The 17,524-nt window shown below is 42.1% G+C and overlaps 1 protein-coding gene across 1 annotated transcript in view; it reads right to left on the reverse strand.

The window, feature by feature from the left end:
* Positions 1-17,524, reverse strand: part of LOC124802911 (chitin deacetylase 1) — a 219,388-nt gene that overhangs the window by 45,258 nt on the left and 156,606 nt on the right. Inside the window, exons 2-4 of the mRNA XM_047263980.1 lie at positions 1,298-1,407; positions 1,045-1,156; positions 825-952 (exon numbers count right to left, since the gene is read on the reverse strand). Coding sequence (XP_047119936.1) covers positions 825-952; positions 1,045-1,156; positions 1,298-1,407 — 350 coding nt within the window. The remainder of the gene's footprint in view (positions 1-824; positions 953-1,044; positions 1,157-1,297; positions 1,408-17,524) is intronic.

Raw genomic sequence — 17,524 nt, forward strand, 5'->3', positions numbered from 1 at the left:
TACTGTGAAACAATAAAAAAGTTACGACGGGCTATACAGAACAAACGCCGTGGTATGCTGACTTCCGGTATCGTTTTTTTGCACGATAACGCCCGTCCTCACTCTGCTCGCAGAACAATGGCCCTTCTTGAGTCCTTCAAGTGGGACGTTATCAACCGTCCACCTTACAGCCCAGACCTGGCGCCAAGTGATTATCACCTCTTCATGCATTTGAAGAAATGGCTCGGGTCACAGCGGTTTGATGACGACGAAGAGCTCAAAGATGCGGTCACAGGCTGGCTCCAGGCACAAGCGGGTGATTTTTATGCAGAAGGAATTTCAAAGCTTGTGTAGAGATACGATAAGTGCCTCAATCGCTATGGAGACTATGTAGAAAAATAGTGCAAAGATGTAGTTGTAAGATGTATATATTAAAATATTTTTATTTAACTTGGTGTATTTTTTTAAATCAACTGGAGGTTACTTTCTGAACGGCCCTCGTATGATAGGTAACAATCAGTCCTTTCCAAATTTCTAATACTCTATCCCTATAATTATCAGTGTGAGTAGATTAACACAGTCATAATTTATTATGATTGTAATTTACAAAAATAGTCTTCAGTGACTGCTGTTGACATTTAATATGCGATTCAACTTGTTCCACAACCATAAAGTCTCTCCTTCTTGATGGAATTTATGGAATGTGATGGGTGGTTGGTTGGTTGGTGAGTGAATGAGTGAGTGAGTGAGGACAATTCCAGTTAATGGCTGCTTGTGGAAATTGCACTGAAAATTAAATCTTATTGCTTATGCTATTATTATTGTTCCAATCATCTACACAGTACCTCCTCAGGATCCAGACCTCCTGGAACAAGTGTGCCATCCTTGGAGCAGAAGCAGTATGGCAGAGTGCAAGCACTTGTGTCACATTTCTTTGCCAAGTCTACTGGAGGTTCTGTGCTGGGTGCTGGAGCTGAAAATTTGTTTTCACATGAGTGAATTTGTGCGACAGAAGAGGCAGTGTATTACAATGGTATTAGAATTTTTAATATCTTTGCATCTTACTTGTGGCAATGGGACCACATCTAGCTTCATTCTTGAATGTACACAGCTTACTGATGTCATCAAAATACAATCCTGATGGACATCTGTTGAGATAAGGATAGTTGTCCACACACTGTAACAGACACACAAATTGCATGCTACCATGTTCTACTCCATATCAAAAAGCTATTTTATTTAGTGTATGGAAAGGTATCAACAAACAGAGAGTTAATAAAAGTTGTTTTAAATTCATAACATGATAATATGTACGCACTTGATAAAACCTGCGGCAGGTAGCAGGATCTGCAAAGTTTCCATTTCCTTGCCCTTCTGGACAGATGAATTCCTTTTCTTCTGGTTTCTTCTGCTCTTTTTGACTACCCACTGGAAAAAATAAGACAAATTGTGACAATTATAGACAAGTATGCATGCACATGTGTCAGCACACACACACACACACACACACACACACACACACACACACATCAAATCTGACAACTGAGGAAGCCAGGGAGTTGTTCATTCACTGTGAGCTGGGAAATCATCATACTGCAAAATGGAAACACCATTCGGGAACAATCGGTGTTCCATTAAATTAACAGGGTCTCCTAAAATGCTTTCACAGATGTAACCAGTCATCTTTCCTTGAGTGTGGCCATATGAAGCCCTGAGGCTCAATGCTTCAATTCCTCCATGCTACAGTTTTGGAAAAGACAACCCGAATCGTACACTTCCACCAATATTCTCCATATGTCTTCTGGCATGGAAAGGGTATAATAAGACGTGTCAAGCACCATTGTACATTTGTATTAATCAGTGGTCAAGGTTTTGTACTCCTTGAACTACTCAAGAATTTTCTGTGTCTTCTCAATTAATCTTCAGGAGGGACAGCAGCTCTTCTTCTTCACTTACCATCTGACAGTAATCCTCTAACTAGAATTATCAATCTTCTCTCATTCTCCTCTTTTTCTATCAACAAGATGTTTTTTTTCATTTTCACTGCTGTGTTTAGCAAGCAAATTGCTCCCAAGAATTACGTTCGCTATCATGAAACTGGATACAGGACCTATAGGTACACCTGGGCTGCACGCATTTTACAGCATTCCAGTTTTTTTACTCAACTGTTTATTTTACCATACATAATAGTGACAGTGCATTTTATGTTTAGCTACTCAGATGGAGCACCAGTTACCATGTGTGACAAAACCATGGAATCAATTGTTTGTGACATCTGGTTTTGTCACTGAAAAGCTATAATCACTGAAATAGTGAAAGAACAATATCATTCATTGGTAGCTTGTGCATTGGTGTGGAATTAAGACAGGACAGCTATTTTGCAAAGTAGTGAAAATCAGTTATGTGTAAAAAGTGGAAGTAGGTGCAATAAATACAGAACTACTGATAATATTCATAGAGTAAAGGCCTGTGATTCGTGACAAAATTGTCAATTCCAGTAAAGTTAAGAAATTGCAGAATCACTATGGATGGAAATGTGAGTATGTTTATTATGCAACTATATTGTTTCTTGATTACATCTTCACAAATGGCTTACCACTCTTATCGAAAGGTAATCAGAAGTAGCTCTTGACATCCAAAAATAATTACAAATTTTTCTGTTATTGTTTCTCTGGCAGTCCACCAATGTATGATAATTACACTGGGAAAAAAGTAACATCATCTGTAGCTCACATAAAGGCTTCAGTTCGGTGAAAAGGAAATTCCACAATTTTCTTCAGATATGCTACACATAGCTTAATCCAATCATTCATGATTAGATCCCAATAGAGCAACCAAACCGTGGAGATACCAATTACTACACTTCATCCATTTTCCCAAATAGCCACAGACATTTTCTGAGGGAGTATGACTATGTGATCTAGCAGAGCAGCTGAGGTGCAATACAGTCACTGAGTGTTCATCAAACCAGGAAAGTATACATAGAGCTCTGTGAACATGACCGTTTTCATATTGGAAGATGGCAGTGACCACAGCACATTGACCACATAGATGTAAAAAAAAAAGGCAACACTTTGTCACCAAAAACCTTGATATAAACATTCTGGACCATTTTCACAGTAACCTGAATGAGTGGGTCTAAGATATAGCATGTAAAACACTCGCAAAACATCACAGAAACATCTCTGACCTAAACTACACCCTCCACAATCTGCATGTTAAATGCCTCGTTGGGCATTAGTGGACTCAATGCCTTGCATCATTTAGCAAAAAGAAGAAAGAAAAAAATGCCCATTTACAAGGTACCCAACCCCAAATCTCCATTGTGTGCAGTTTCCTTCGAAATGTTCTCAAGGCAACTGGTTGAGATGGTTCTGATGTCACTGACAGTAGCAGTTCTTGTATGATGTGAAACCAGTTGTCATTGCCAAGTCATAACTCTCGTCACTGTTCCGTATCAGTCAGAATCTTTTTTATTATGTAATGTTACGTAGCCACTAGTTGAACACAATTACTTGAAGATATATTGGAAAGTCCATGTAGATATACCAACAAATTGGGCAAATTCTTTCAGGTTTTGACACGAACACCTCCAAACATTATAGCTTCGTTCTGTCATTTTACCACTTCTCTGTGTCAACCCATGTTGCTCTGTTGATTCCATAAAAATGTATGGCACATACATACCACTTCACTGCCATGATTTACATTAGCGGTGGAAGGTCACATGGGTGCCTGGTACCAGTTCTGCACTGCTGTCTAGTGTGCTTGCTACAATGTTACCAGAATGTTTTCTTAAGGAGGTGTGTGTGTGTGTGTGTGTGTGTGTGTGTGTGTGAATTCCTAAGGAACCAAACTGCTGAGGTCGTCGGTCCCTAGACTTACACACTACTTAAACTAACTTATGCTAAGAACAACACACACACACACCCAGCCTGAGAGAGGACTTGAACCTCCAGTGGGAGTGGCTGCGCAATCTGTGATATGGCACCTCTAACCATGCGGCCACTCCACGTGTCCTTAAGGAGGTGACCAACATTTTGTCCAGTGAGCTTATAACACACAACATGGCATTTCTTTCACAATTGTATGCACACAATATCTCCTGTTGATACTTTCTACTTCATCTATGACAGTTATGATACCACCATAACAAGAAAACATTCACATACATCATGGGAACAGAGCTTGTGTCAGCATACAGTAAAAAAGTAAAATGAAATGATAAACTGAATGTGTGTAAATTTCTCAAAGTTGTCACCAAACCAGTATAATAACTGGAAAGGTATTCTGTGAATGTAGCAGTGAGGAATTTGCATCAGTTGAGAGAGCAATGATATTTCTTCTGATTGCAACCCTATACTGTCTGCTATAACAGTTAATTAACAAAACACCAAAATGATCACATAAGTACTGTTGGTTCCAAACACTTGCCAGTTGGTAGAAAAATTGAAGATGTCAGTGTATTTTGCATGAGTTGGAAAAGAATTTATGCAGATGAGATGTTTATAACTGGATGTTCACATCTACATCTGTGTATACACTCTGAAAACCACTATGAAGTGCTTGGCTGAGAGTACTTAGCTTGGCACCATAACTTAAGGCTGCTTCTCATTCGAATCATATGGAGTGTGAGAAAAATGACTGCTTTTACTACCTCCATCTAGTCTCGTCTTCATGGTTCCTATGCAAACAGTACATAGGAGACAGAAGAATTCCTCTAGATTCTTTACTTAATACTGGTTCTTGAAACTCTGTAAGTAGACTTTTGCAGTATAATTCACAAATACCTTCAGTGCAGAAACACCCATGGCTCTACAGCACATGGGATGAAGATATAAAAACAGATATAAGAAGGGAGAATTGTGGTGAGTATTTACAACAACCATTTAGAGAGAAAAGTGGGATAGATTGGGTCACAATCAGATACCAGATCTTGATGAACAGTGACAGTAAGTATTTCATTATTGTTTATAAACAGTGTGTACTGAAGCGTATTCCTGAACAAAATTTCAACAAGCCAACGTTAGACTAAAAAACTAGTCTCCATTCGAGGATGTTAGCGTAACGATCTTACTGTGGGACAGATTCTTGAGGGGAACACAAGCAATCAACTAAAATTATCTATGATACTTTCTCCACTATTGGCTCCTTTTGTCTCAAGTGCAGGGATACTTCCCGTTATGAATGTCAGGGTGTCATAAAAACTGTAGCCAACAAGCTGTCTCACGAAATTGTGAAGTACGCAGTGTGCTTGAATAGCAGAATCAGCCACATCCACATTACGAGGGTGGTTTGAAAAGTTCTCGGAATCACCACGAGAGGTCAGTTCTAGCGCAACGAGTTGTTCATGTGATATTCATTGGACTGTTACAAGTAAAAACGTGCCACGTCAGTGCTCTTAGAAGAGAACTGTGGCGGTGACGTGGCTCCGTTATTGTTCCCGCGAAGTGATTTGCGAAGATGGAAAAAATCGAGATTCGAGTAGTGATCAAGAAGGAAAAAAACTTCGTAAAGAATGGTATGAAAGCAAAGGACATTCAATCCCGCTTCCAGAATACACTGGGGGACTCTGCTCCTTCATATTCAACTACTGCCAAGTGGGCAAATGAATTTAAATTTGTTCTGGACAGCTTAGACGATGATCTGCGCATTGGTCGGCCAAAATGTGTCACTACTCCAGAAATCATTGCAAAAGTGCACAAAATGGTCAAGGAGAATCGCCGATTGAAAGTGTGTGAAATTTTTCACGCTTGCCACATGTCATCTGAAAGGGTATATCATATTTTAACAGAAGAATTAGAAATGAAAAAATTATCTGCAAGATGGGTGCCGCGGTTCTTGACGCTGGATCAAAAACGCATGAGAAGGGACATAGTGGAACAATGTTTGGCCCGCTTAAGGAGAAACGAACAAGATTTTTGCGCTGGTTTGTGACCACAGATTAAAGTTGGGTGCACTACTATACCCCATAGACAAAACAACAGTCAAATCAGTGGAAACATGCTGATTCTCTGCCACCAAAGAAAGCAAAGACAATTCCTTCAGCGGGAAATGTCATGGCATCAGTGTTCTGGGATGGGAAGGGGATTCTGTTTGTAGATTATCTCCCCACTGGGCAAACAATTACTGGAGAATACTATGTTAACCTCCTGGACAAATTGCAACAAAAGCTACGTGAAAAAAGGCCAGGTTTAGCAAGGAAGAAAGTCATCTTCCATCAAGACAATACAAGCCCGCATACATGTGTCATCGCCATGGCAAAATTACTCGAACCAAGGTATGAACTGTCGGCACACCCGCCTTATTCACCTGATATGGCTCCGCCAGACTTCCAACTCTTCCCAAAATTGAAAATTTTCCTTGGAGGACGAAGATTCATTTCAAACGAAGAAATGATAGCTGGAGTTGACAACTATTTTGTAGGCCTGGAGGAAACTCATTTTCGAGATGGAGCCAAGGCACTAGAACATCATGGGACCAAGTGCATTACTCTATAAGTAGACTACACTCAAAAATAAAAAAAAAGTTTCAGGGACGTAAGTACTTTTTTTCTATTCCGTTCTGAGAACTTTTTCAAACCACTCTCATAAAATCGAATGGATGACGGAATATTCCCCATTTATTAGATAAAATGCCAAATGCACGTTGTAGTTATTGCTTGTGATAGTCTGTAGTTGGGCCGGCCGCGGTGACCGAGCGGTTCTAGGCTCTTCAGTCTGGAACCGCGCGACTGGTACGGTCGCGGGTTCTAATCCTGCCTCGGGCATGGATGTGTGTAATGTCCTTAGGTTAGTTAGGTTTAAGTAGTTTTAAGTTCTAGAGGACTGATGACCTCAGATGTTAAGTCCCATAATGCTCAGAGCCATAGTCTGTAGTTAAAGACTTTTTGTTCATTATGCAGGTTTTTGTGTAGCGGTGGGCCTCGTTAAGTTGTCACTCATTGCAAAAGGCTCATCAGCCACAAACACAGAAGTGCTTTTCCGTTCAGCAGGATTATCCGGAAATGGTGCTGCACTGGGCAAATTCAAAGTTTCACAGTATTTTTTTTTTTTTTACTTAATTCAGTTTCTTTGAGTACATTAGCGTCTTCTTGGTTCAAATGGCTCTGAGCACTATGGGACTTAACATCTGTGGTCATCAGTCCCCTGGAACTTAGAACTACTTAAACCTAACTAAGGACATCACACACATCAATGCCCGAGGCAGGATTCGAACCTGCGACCGAAGCAGTCGCGCGGTTCCGGACTGAGCGCCTAGAACCGCTAGACTACCGCGGCCGGCAACGTCTTCTTGATAACCAAATGCTCCTACACTATGAATATGAAACAACAACTGCTGTCTGCTATGTTCATTAGTACAACAGAAAAGTACTTTTTGTGATTACAATATTTGCTGCCTGATCTCCAGTTTTGACGAGTCTTACACGTTTTCCATCTATGGATCCTACACAGTGAGGTAAGTTTGCTGTCTTTTCATACTAGTTGCTGGTACTGCTCCACTCTTCTGTGGTCAGTGGTTTCAACATTCTTCTTTTAGTACCTGCCATATGAACGTGCATGTACATATTTTTTGCCAGCAATTGTAGGTCAGCCGAGAAGAAACTCAAAATGGAAAGAACACATCGAATTTCTAGTCCCTAGATAGCCATAAAATTTTATCTGGTCCTTTTGAAAGGGTTAGTGCAAGCCGGCGGATTTTCTTTTCATTTATATTTTGCACAACGCTTTCCGGGAAATTCTCCCCATTTTCAGCTGCTTTCTCTCTATGCTACGCCATTTATTCATGATGATTTCTATGTGTGAAGTGCTCCATTGTTCTCTTGTCTTTACTGTAATGTATATAACATGCACAACTTTTAATTAATTTTCGATATTTACATAGAGATAGTTAATACTGAAACTCTATATAAAGGTGGGTTCATTAACTAAACATTCCCACGTGTTTTTATAGATTATCCGATGCCTGTGGTCAACCATAGCAGCACAGAATGCGGAGATGGCATTCTTATTAAATAAAATTACGCTTATAGTTGATACTAACAATAAGTACGCACAGTAAATGTTGCCGCAGCTTGCCCAGACGCAATACCGTACGGATGGGATTTTCAAGGACTTCACACTGCGTGAGAAAAGTGGTCAGCACTGTGAAACGTCGCCTTAGAAAAATTAATGAATTACTGTGCTGGTAAACCCATTACGTTATTTGATTTTCAAACAGCTGAGCAGAACTGAACGCACTCATTTCTCTCTTTACTCATTCTGATCAACACTAAACTGAAACACAATATTTTTAGCGCGGCGCAATCTGACTTTCAATAATCTCTACAAAAGAATGGCCCTAACAATAACCTATACCTTTCATGAATCACTTACCTCACAAAAATCTTCGTTACTCGAACTACTGCAATACAGCGAGCGCCAATACCGATAACTAAATAAAAGATTCTAACTACTGAAGTCACTAACTACTGATAGGCATAGTCAGCAAATAAATGATTTTGATAGAGAACAAACAATGTATTTACCTTAATAGTATTCAAAAGTCATAATATATATATCAGTTCATGACATCCAGTCTTACAGATTTACTCTCTCTGATGGACACACGTCCAAATCATCCGCTCTCAAAACTCCGCCATCTCTCTCCCCATATCCACCACTGCTGGCGGCTCACCAACTGCGCAACGCTACAATAGCAAATTCCAAGAATGCAAACCAGCCACAGACTGCACACAGCACAGTCAGTGATTTTCATACAGAGAGCTACGTGACGTTACCAACATAAAAACCTAAACAGCCTACTTATAACTGTTGCGTGAAATCCATCGTAAGGGCGCGTGAGAAACACGCTCGTGTGGCCGTAAGCTTAGAGCTACGGGCTAGCTTCCCTCAGAAGATAATACAACGGCTTTGTGGCACCCTTCCCAACCGAAGCAGTGCATGTGTCCACGTCAGAGGAGGTGCAACGACATAGTTTTAAGTGGGCTTATACTCTCAAATTCATTGTTAAGTTTGGCTCGATATGGTACTCACTGCAATAGCCCTCTCGAGCCGTTAAGTTTCATTTCGTCTCCCCCTCCCTCTCCGGACGCTTCACTTTTTTTATCAGGCAGTGATTACGGCGGGAATTTCTTTGGGTTTTGTGATTCTCGTCAATATTCTGCTTCGACAGTCATTACCAGTTTCACGCATTGCTGCCAAACGCATTTCATTCAACATCATTTTGTCCAAGCCTGTAAGCACGATTGGGAGTGGCCGAGCGGTTCTAGGCGCTACAGTCCGGAGCCGCGCGACCGTTGGAACCTGCCTCGGGCGTGGATGTGTGTTCTGTCCTTAGATTTAAGTAGTTCTAAGTTCTAGGGGACTGATGACCTCAGCAGTTAAGTCCCATAGTGCTCAGAGCCATTTGCACCATTTTTTGTAAGCACGATTGAGGCTAGGAAACGCCGCCAACTGATGCGCTAGGCGCTTGGCGGGAGCTGCACCTTGAAGCGGCAGTAACCTACGGTCCAGGCGAGCAGAGGCGCCGGTGCGTGCAGCGTGAGGCTGCGTGGCTTTCTCCGGTCACGGCTCGGCCTGCGGTACCGCTCGTGCTACGGCTACCGGGCCGCCTGTGCAGATGCCACCGGCCCGGCTGCGCGCGGAGAAAGTCGTCAGGGCTGTGCGCTCACTGCTTCCACGAACGCTTCAGCTCGCCTGCCGACTTCTATCCACGTCAAAGCTTTTCCCGGAGGAGAGCTACGCCAACCGTGTCTCAGTTTTGAATTCTAAACCGCTCTAACGCGTAGCGTGCAGCAGCTCGAACGCTGGAGCCTTACAAAGTCGAGCAACAATAGAACGAGCAATCGCTAATATGGAGAGTACACACGGCAGCTATACTCGGATCCACGAACGATGGTGGTTCGCTCATGTCGAGGCACGGACGAGGGTTGCATTGTTGGCGATCCCAAGCGACAGTTACGGTACCGCATGCGCATGCTTTCCGCTCGAAGAAAGCGTATATCCTGCAAATTATGTCTCTCGATGGTTATGCAGAATTTATCACTTACCATCACCATCAGCGATGACAGCTGCCAACAAATGGAATAGAAATTCACTAAACAACTATCTACGATCATGTTTAATGCTCGTATTAGCTGCGGCATTCACAGCAGAGATGCTCCGAACACTTCTGAACGCTCATTGGCTGTCGGAGAATGCCTGACGTAGATCCGCAGAACAAGCCTAAACTCGACCGCCATCTTTCATGACCCCGGCTATAGATCTAGAGCCGATAGGGTCCGGTCATGCCAAGTCTCTAAGGATGGATAGGCCCGACCAGAGAGAGCCAGTGTTCTATCCCAGAAGACAGGACTGCCGCGAGAGCGCTGGATATTATGCAAGGACCCTCTGTGAAAGGAATATTAAAATTATATAATGGGCGACCAAAAAGTTTCCGTTTGTGGGTCTTGCTGCAACGTACATGCAGCGTAGAGCAACTTCACTGCAAACGTACACCACTGGCCATTAAAATTGCTACACCACGAAGATAACGTGCTATAGACGCGAAATTTAACCGAGAGGAAGAAGATGCTGTGATATGCAAATGATTAGCTTTTCAGAGCATTCACACAAGGTTGGCGCCGGTGGCGACACCTACAACGTGCTGACATGAGGGAAGTTTCCAACCGATATCTCATACGCAAACAACAGTTGACCGTCGTTGCCTGGTGAAACGTTGTTGTGATGCCTCGTGTAGGGAGGAGAAATGCGTACCATCACGTTTCCGACTTTGATAAAGGTCGGATTGGAGCCTGTCGCGCTTGCAGTTTATCGTATCGCGACATTGCTGCTCGCGTTGGTCGAAATACAATGACTGTTAGCAGAATATGGAATCAAAAATGTCCAAATGTGTGTGAAATCTTATGGGACTTAACTGCTAAGGTTATCAGTCCCTAAGGTTACACACTACTTAAACTAAAGTATCCTAAGGATAAACACACACAGCCATGCCCGAGGGAGGAGACTCGAACCTCCGTCGGGACCAGCCGCACAGTCCATGGCTGCAGCGCCAGAGACCGCTCGGCTAATCCCGCGCGGCAATATGGAATCGGTGGGTTCAGGAGGGTAATACGGAACGCCGTGCTGGATCCCAACGGCCTCGTATCACTAGCAGTTGAGATGACAGGCATGTTATCCGCATGGCTGTAACGGATCGTGCAGCCACGTCTCAATCCCTGAGTCAACAGATGGGGACATTTGCAAGACAACAACCATCTGCACGAACAGTTCGACGACGTTTGCAGCAGCATGGACAATCAGCTCGGAGACCATGGCTGTGGTTAACCTTGACGCTGCATCACAAACAGGAGCGCCTGCGATGGTGTACTCAACGACGAACCTGGGTGCACGAATGGCAAAACGTAATTTTTTCGGATGAATCCAGGTTCTGTTTACAGCATCATGATGGTTGCATCCGTGTCGGTCACCTCTTGTTCGCATTGACGGCACATTTAAGATGTGTTACGACCTGTGGCTCTACCCTTAATTCGATTCCTGCGAAACCCTACGTTTCAGCAGGATAATGCACGACCGCATGTTGCAGGTGCTATACGGGCCTTTTTGGATACAAAAAATGTTCGACCGCTGCCTTGGCCAGCACATTCTACAGATCTCTCACCAATTGAAAACGTCTGGTCAATGGTGGCCGAGCAACTGGCTCGTCACAATACGCCAGTCGCTACTCTTTATGAACTGTGGTATCGTGTTGAAGCTGCATGGGCAGTTGTACCTGTACACGCCATCCAAGCTCTGTTTGACTCAATGCCCAGGCATATCAAGGCCGTTATTACTGCCAGAGGTGGTTGTTCTCAGTACTCTCAGGATCTATGCACCCAAATTGCGTGAAAATGTAATCACATGTCAGTTCTAGTATAATATACTTGTCCAATGAATATCCTTATATCATCTGTATTTCTTCTTTGTGTAGCAATTTTAATGGCCAGTCGTGTATAATCACCGATATGTACGCAAGGGATCAGTGTGGCTTTCGTGTCTTTTCGACGTGCGTGATGCAAATACGGTAACATGAACTATTACGACGTTATTACCAAATGCGTCGAAAGAGGACCAAAGTGCTGTTGTTCTTTTCTTGGTTGCCGAAGCACGAACACCGATAGACATCCATCGGAGAAGGAAGAACATGTATGCGGCAGCATGTCTGTCGAAAACCATAGTTGCAGAAAACTGCAAGGGTGCTACTGCTTCATGATAACGCACGTCGCCTTAGTGCAAATGTCTTAGCACAGAAGTAGCGCCAACTCAAGTGGGAGACACTATAGACCTGATATCTCCTCTTGCAATTATCATGCCTTCAGTTCCTTGAAAAGTACCCAGAAAGGTCGGCGATTTCTGTCAGACGTGGATGTGCAGTGGGCAATTGCGAACTTCTTCACGGAGCATGACAAAGCGTTTTACCAAACGGGTATCTCCAACCCGGGGCGTCGATGGGATGATTGACTCAACGCTCACGACAATTTTGACTGATTCTGGACTCTATGATCTTCGAACGAAAACTTATTGGTCATCCCTTATGGAATAATGAGATGGAGGAGAACAAACAAATGGTTCAAATGGCTCTGAGCACTATGGGACTTAACATCTGAGGTCATCAGTCCCCTAGAACTTAGAATTACTTAAAACTAACTATCCTAAGGATATCACACACATACATGCCCGAGGCAGGATTCGAACCTGCGGCCGTAGCAGTCGCACGGTTCCAGACTGAAGCGCCTGGAACCGCTCGGCCACAACGGCCGGCGGAGAAAAAAACAAGACGACTCTAGAGAAGACACTAGGAAGTGAAAGACAGTTTCCCCAAACTGATGTCAAGTAAGAGTTTTCTCCTAACAGCTGAACCAATTGCGTCATCTTCCGCTCACCGAGTAGAACTGTAGCGATACCTGGAGACATACCCAAAACCTAAAGGAAGAACCTGTCGCTGGTTTCCTACTACCTTATTAGATTTTGTGAATGACAATAATCTGCCGCACTACTTGTCGTTATTGGATTAAAATATCCTTCCAGTTCGTGATTTTCACTATTACAAAGCGTCAGCTGTATAGCTTACCAGACGTGGAAGACCTTGAATAGACTGCAAAATGGAATAACTGGCTTCTAACATAAAGCGATATGGATACATTGCTGGAGGTGCAAACTGTGAACGTGGAGTTAAGATGCAAAACATCTCTTCGTCTGCTCGAAGCTACATGCAGTCTGCACATTGGCTGACCTAGTTTCATCAAATGTCGGAGGTGTTAAGACAGCCGAGTTTCAGCCTTCAAAACTCACGTGACGCGCATAATCTCCCGTATATCTGGCAGATCCGTTGTGAATAATTAGTGTACCCTCAAGGAGACGAAAGTAAAAATAATGCTAACAGTTTAAAGAACCGTGAATCTACTAGAAAGTATGAGAGAGGGTAACACCAAGCACTCGATTGTGAATGGGGTTTCCTTCGTTTCTGAGTCATTCTACCTCCAGTGTTACTGAGCTTGTTGCTGCACAACGGAACAAAGGAAGGCGGAACGAAAGTTGCTGTTTTGTGCCGTGTCGACCCCCTCTATTGACTTCTTCGACATATCATACAAGTTAGCTGCGAAGCGTATCAGCACTGTTGTTGTAGGCCTACTCGTATATTATCCAGTATAGACCTTGAAAAGTAGGACCAAAAGTTGCTTTGAAATGTATAGCTGCGACGTGTTAGGTGATATACTGTACGAAATGAATCATCTGGAAGCAATGAAAAGTGCCAATTTCAGTGACTGTTTAACTCCGGTTCGTAAATATAACAACTGAGCAAAAAACTAAGCAAAATATCTCAAATAATTGCAACGCTCTATGAATGTTTTGTTGACTGCAGAATCAGTGGCCGATTCCGAAAGATAGAGTAGCACTCAACCAAGAGTAAAAAATGTTGTACGACCTACAATGAAGCAAAACAGGTAATCCGATTTAGGACCACTTGCTACGGAATGGACTTCGGCTTGTCAATTAAATTTTAATGATATAACTGACACATTTGCCAACAAATTGACAAGGAAAGCAGCTTAATGACCGTTATGGTCTATATATAGCTCTGTTACATTCGTTAATAATACTGTACGGTAGCGTGTCATGTGTCACAATACAACATATCGCTAAAACATGTGGATGTAGTGCAGCTCCTATAACGTTCATGCTTTTTTAATCTGTGAGTTGTCTTCTATGCACATATTGTTGTAGTCAAATGAGAGGCTAAACAGTGCTTTCGGTCGAAATTATTGTTTCGTAATCCACTCATAGAGTTTCAAAAAAATTAAAGATAGGTACTTTTAGGACTCTGCACCTCAGTTGGTAAAAGTGAAACCGTTATAGGATCACTTCGTTATCCGTTTGTCTGTCTTGATGACTGTTAAGAACCCTTTCTTTCAGGAAGGGGTACACGTAGCAAGTTAAAATTAATGTCACATACTAAGGTCTATGGTCTCTTGGCGATGTAAAAAAGTTAAGCTCCTACGTCAAGGCAATCAAAAGATAAGGGCATTTATGTCACGTATTTTGATGCAAATTCACGCCTCAATACCCGTAGCGTACTTCTCGTTGGCCTACAGTCATGAAATTAGCTAAGATTCAAGGTTTCGCAGTACAAGTAATAGAAAAAGCCCGAAAATTGTTAATTTGTAATTACGTAACACGAAAAAAATGTTTTGCTCATATTGTTATCCCTCTGTCTGCCTATCTGTCTATCCATCTGTTAAGACCCTTTTTTTTCTCAGGAACGGATAGACGAATCAAGTTGAAATTTATGACACATACCGTCCCTTGACAGAGTAAAAATTTAAGCTCCTACTTCAATGCAGTCAAAATATACGAACTTGTAAGTCACATATTTTGATATTTTGTCAGTATCGGCACTGATAACAGGCAAAAATAATTGAAATTCTCGCTCCCAGGATGGATGAATCTCATCTACATACGTATTTAAGCTTGTACGGAAGCCTCGGCGCGCGAGTCCTACTCGCTCTTATCTGGATATATATATATATATATATATATATATATATATATATATATATATATATATATATATATATATATAGTACAAATCTGATGTAAATAATTATCGAGGCATATCCCTACTTCAGGTCGCATACAAAGTTCTATCAGCCCGTCTTCTTCAAAGAGCACAAGAGCAACTGGAAAACAAAATTGGTGAATATCAAGGTGTCTTTCGTCCCAATAGTTCCTGCACAGAATGAATTTTCAATCTAAAGACCATGCTAAAATACAAAGCAGTCAGAAACAACCCAATGATTTGCGCGCTTGTTGAATTTAAAAAGGCATGCGACTCGGTTGACCGACAAGCGCTTTGTGATACCTTGAAAAACAAGGGTTTGATCCGAAAACCCTTAACCTCAGCAAAGAAACATTGACTGATACTACATACAAGGTTAAATTCATGGGTCAAATATCGGAGTCCTTCCTGATCAAAACTGGCGTCCGACAAGGTGATGGTCTGTCTCCTCTCCTATTCAACCTCGTGCTGGACAAGATCATCGGCGAATGGAAAAAGGAACTGAAGATTAAAACTACTGGAAACCTATACAGATGGGGCGAGTCAAGGATGATATAAGAATTTTATGCTTAGCTTTTGCTGACGACTTAGTCTTACTAGCGGATGATGAGATAACAGCAATCGAACAGGTTGAAACCTTTAAAGAATGTGCAGAGAAAGTTGGTCTGCAAATATCTTTCCTAATGTCTGAGTTCATCGCCAGAAAAACTGACACACAAAACTTGACTATAAAATACGATCGTATCAAGAGTCTCATATTTTAAATACTTAGGTGAAGTCCTTGAACCTATGGGGCGAGAGAAAATAGCACAAAACATTCGCCTCCAAAAACTAAAGAGCGCCTGTGGGAGAACCTATAAGGTGTACAATAAAAGATTCTTGTCCAAAAACACTAAAATTAGGCATTATAATACAGTATTAAAACCTGAAGTCCTGTGTGCCAGTGAAACCCTGACATTCCACATAAGTGACCTAGAAAACTTATTAAAGGGAGAACGTGAAATCATCAGAAAGATACTAGGGCCAAAGAAAACAGAAGAGGACTATAGACTGCAATCTCGTCAAACAACTGAGAAATTGTCCAACCTTACAGCAGACATTAGAAAAAGGCGATTAAAATGTTATGGGCACGTCTCTAGGCTTCCCAAAACAAGACTAATGCACAAAATTCTTAAATACATAGAAGAATTTAAAACTATACCGTGGATACAAGAGGTCAAAAAGGACCTACAAAAAGCCCAGATAAATTATTCACATATTTTGGACAGAAAGGTATTTAAGAAGAATGTTGCAGACGGGAAGTTAAGTCAGAGAACGAAGCTCGAAGGAATCAGGAACAAAATGGACAGAGGAAAGGAAGAGAGCCCATGCAGAAAAAATGAGAGCAGTGTGGAAGAAAAGGAAAAAGATCAAGAAGCTTTGAGGGATCAAACAGGGTCCAATCGCACATAATAATAATAATAATAATAATAATAATAATAATAATAATGTAATCAAGTCAGAAGGTTCGACGAGAGCTATGCCAGGATTCGTCCTGGCTGTGAATGAGTATCTGCTGGATCCAGCGATCGCTGGAGCTGTTGGAGGGTCCATGGCGGATGACTCACAGCGGTTGCGATAGATGCACATACGTTCAACTGCGCAAAGTTCTGGAGAAATGATGAGTGTGGGAGTTAGAGGAGTATTTTGGGCCCGCATCTAGCTATCTCGCTGAAAGGCACCATCCTCCCCAGAAAAAAGAATCGCAATGTGTGGGTGAATTAGATGTCGGACGATGTATTCATAACCAAATTTGTGACGATTTCCTCGCCTTCTGTATGAATCAATGCCACGAAAACTTTCCACAGACCATTATGCTACCTCGACCGACCAGTGTCCTTCCAGGCCTGGTTATAGTGTGTTTAGTAATCATACACGATGCCGTCCATCCTTATATTAAGCAGAACGTACGACTAGACGTCCGTGTAGACTCGCAGCACCAAGCATCAGTCCAATTTTATTTCTGTCGAGCATCGTTGTCTCTATAACACACCATAAGCTCCAGCTGTTCTCTCTCATGGTCTATGGGAAAACAGATTCTCTTTTGAAATATATGGCAACATAACAATTGTTGCATTTTCGTTATGTACGCTATAATGAAGTCCGCTCTAGTCGAATAAACATTAGTGGACCTGTGCTACCACAAAAATCAACAAAAATTTCTAACGTGCAAACAGAATGGCACGGTACAGACAAGATGCAGCAGAATGGCATTATTTACTGACTTCTTGCTACTGCACATCTTCCTTCGCCCATCCTGCTTATGTGCCCACTACTCTTAACAGAGTTTCAGACATCAATCATCTTCTTTAGAGGTCTACTCACAGCGGGATTCGCTGAACTGTTCTAGCAGACACAGGTCTGGTTGCCTCCTAATTATTACGATATCTCTGTTGGCTTCCACTCGTCA

Source organism: Schistocerca piceifrons, chromosome 6, assembly GCF_021461385.2.
Source record: "Schistocerca piceifrons isolate TAMUIC-IGC-003096 chromosome 6, iqSchPice1.1, whole genome shotgun sequence".
NCBI lineage: Eukaryota > Metazoa > Arthropoda > Insecta > Orthoptera > Acrididae > Schistocerca > Schistocerca piceifrons.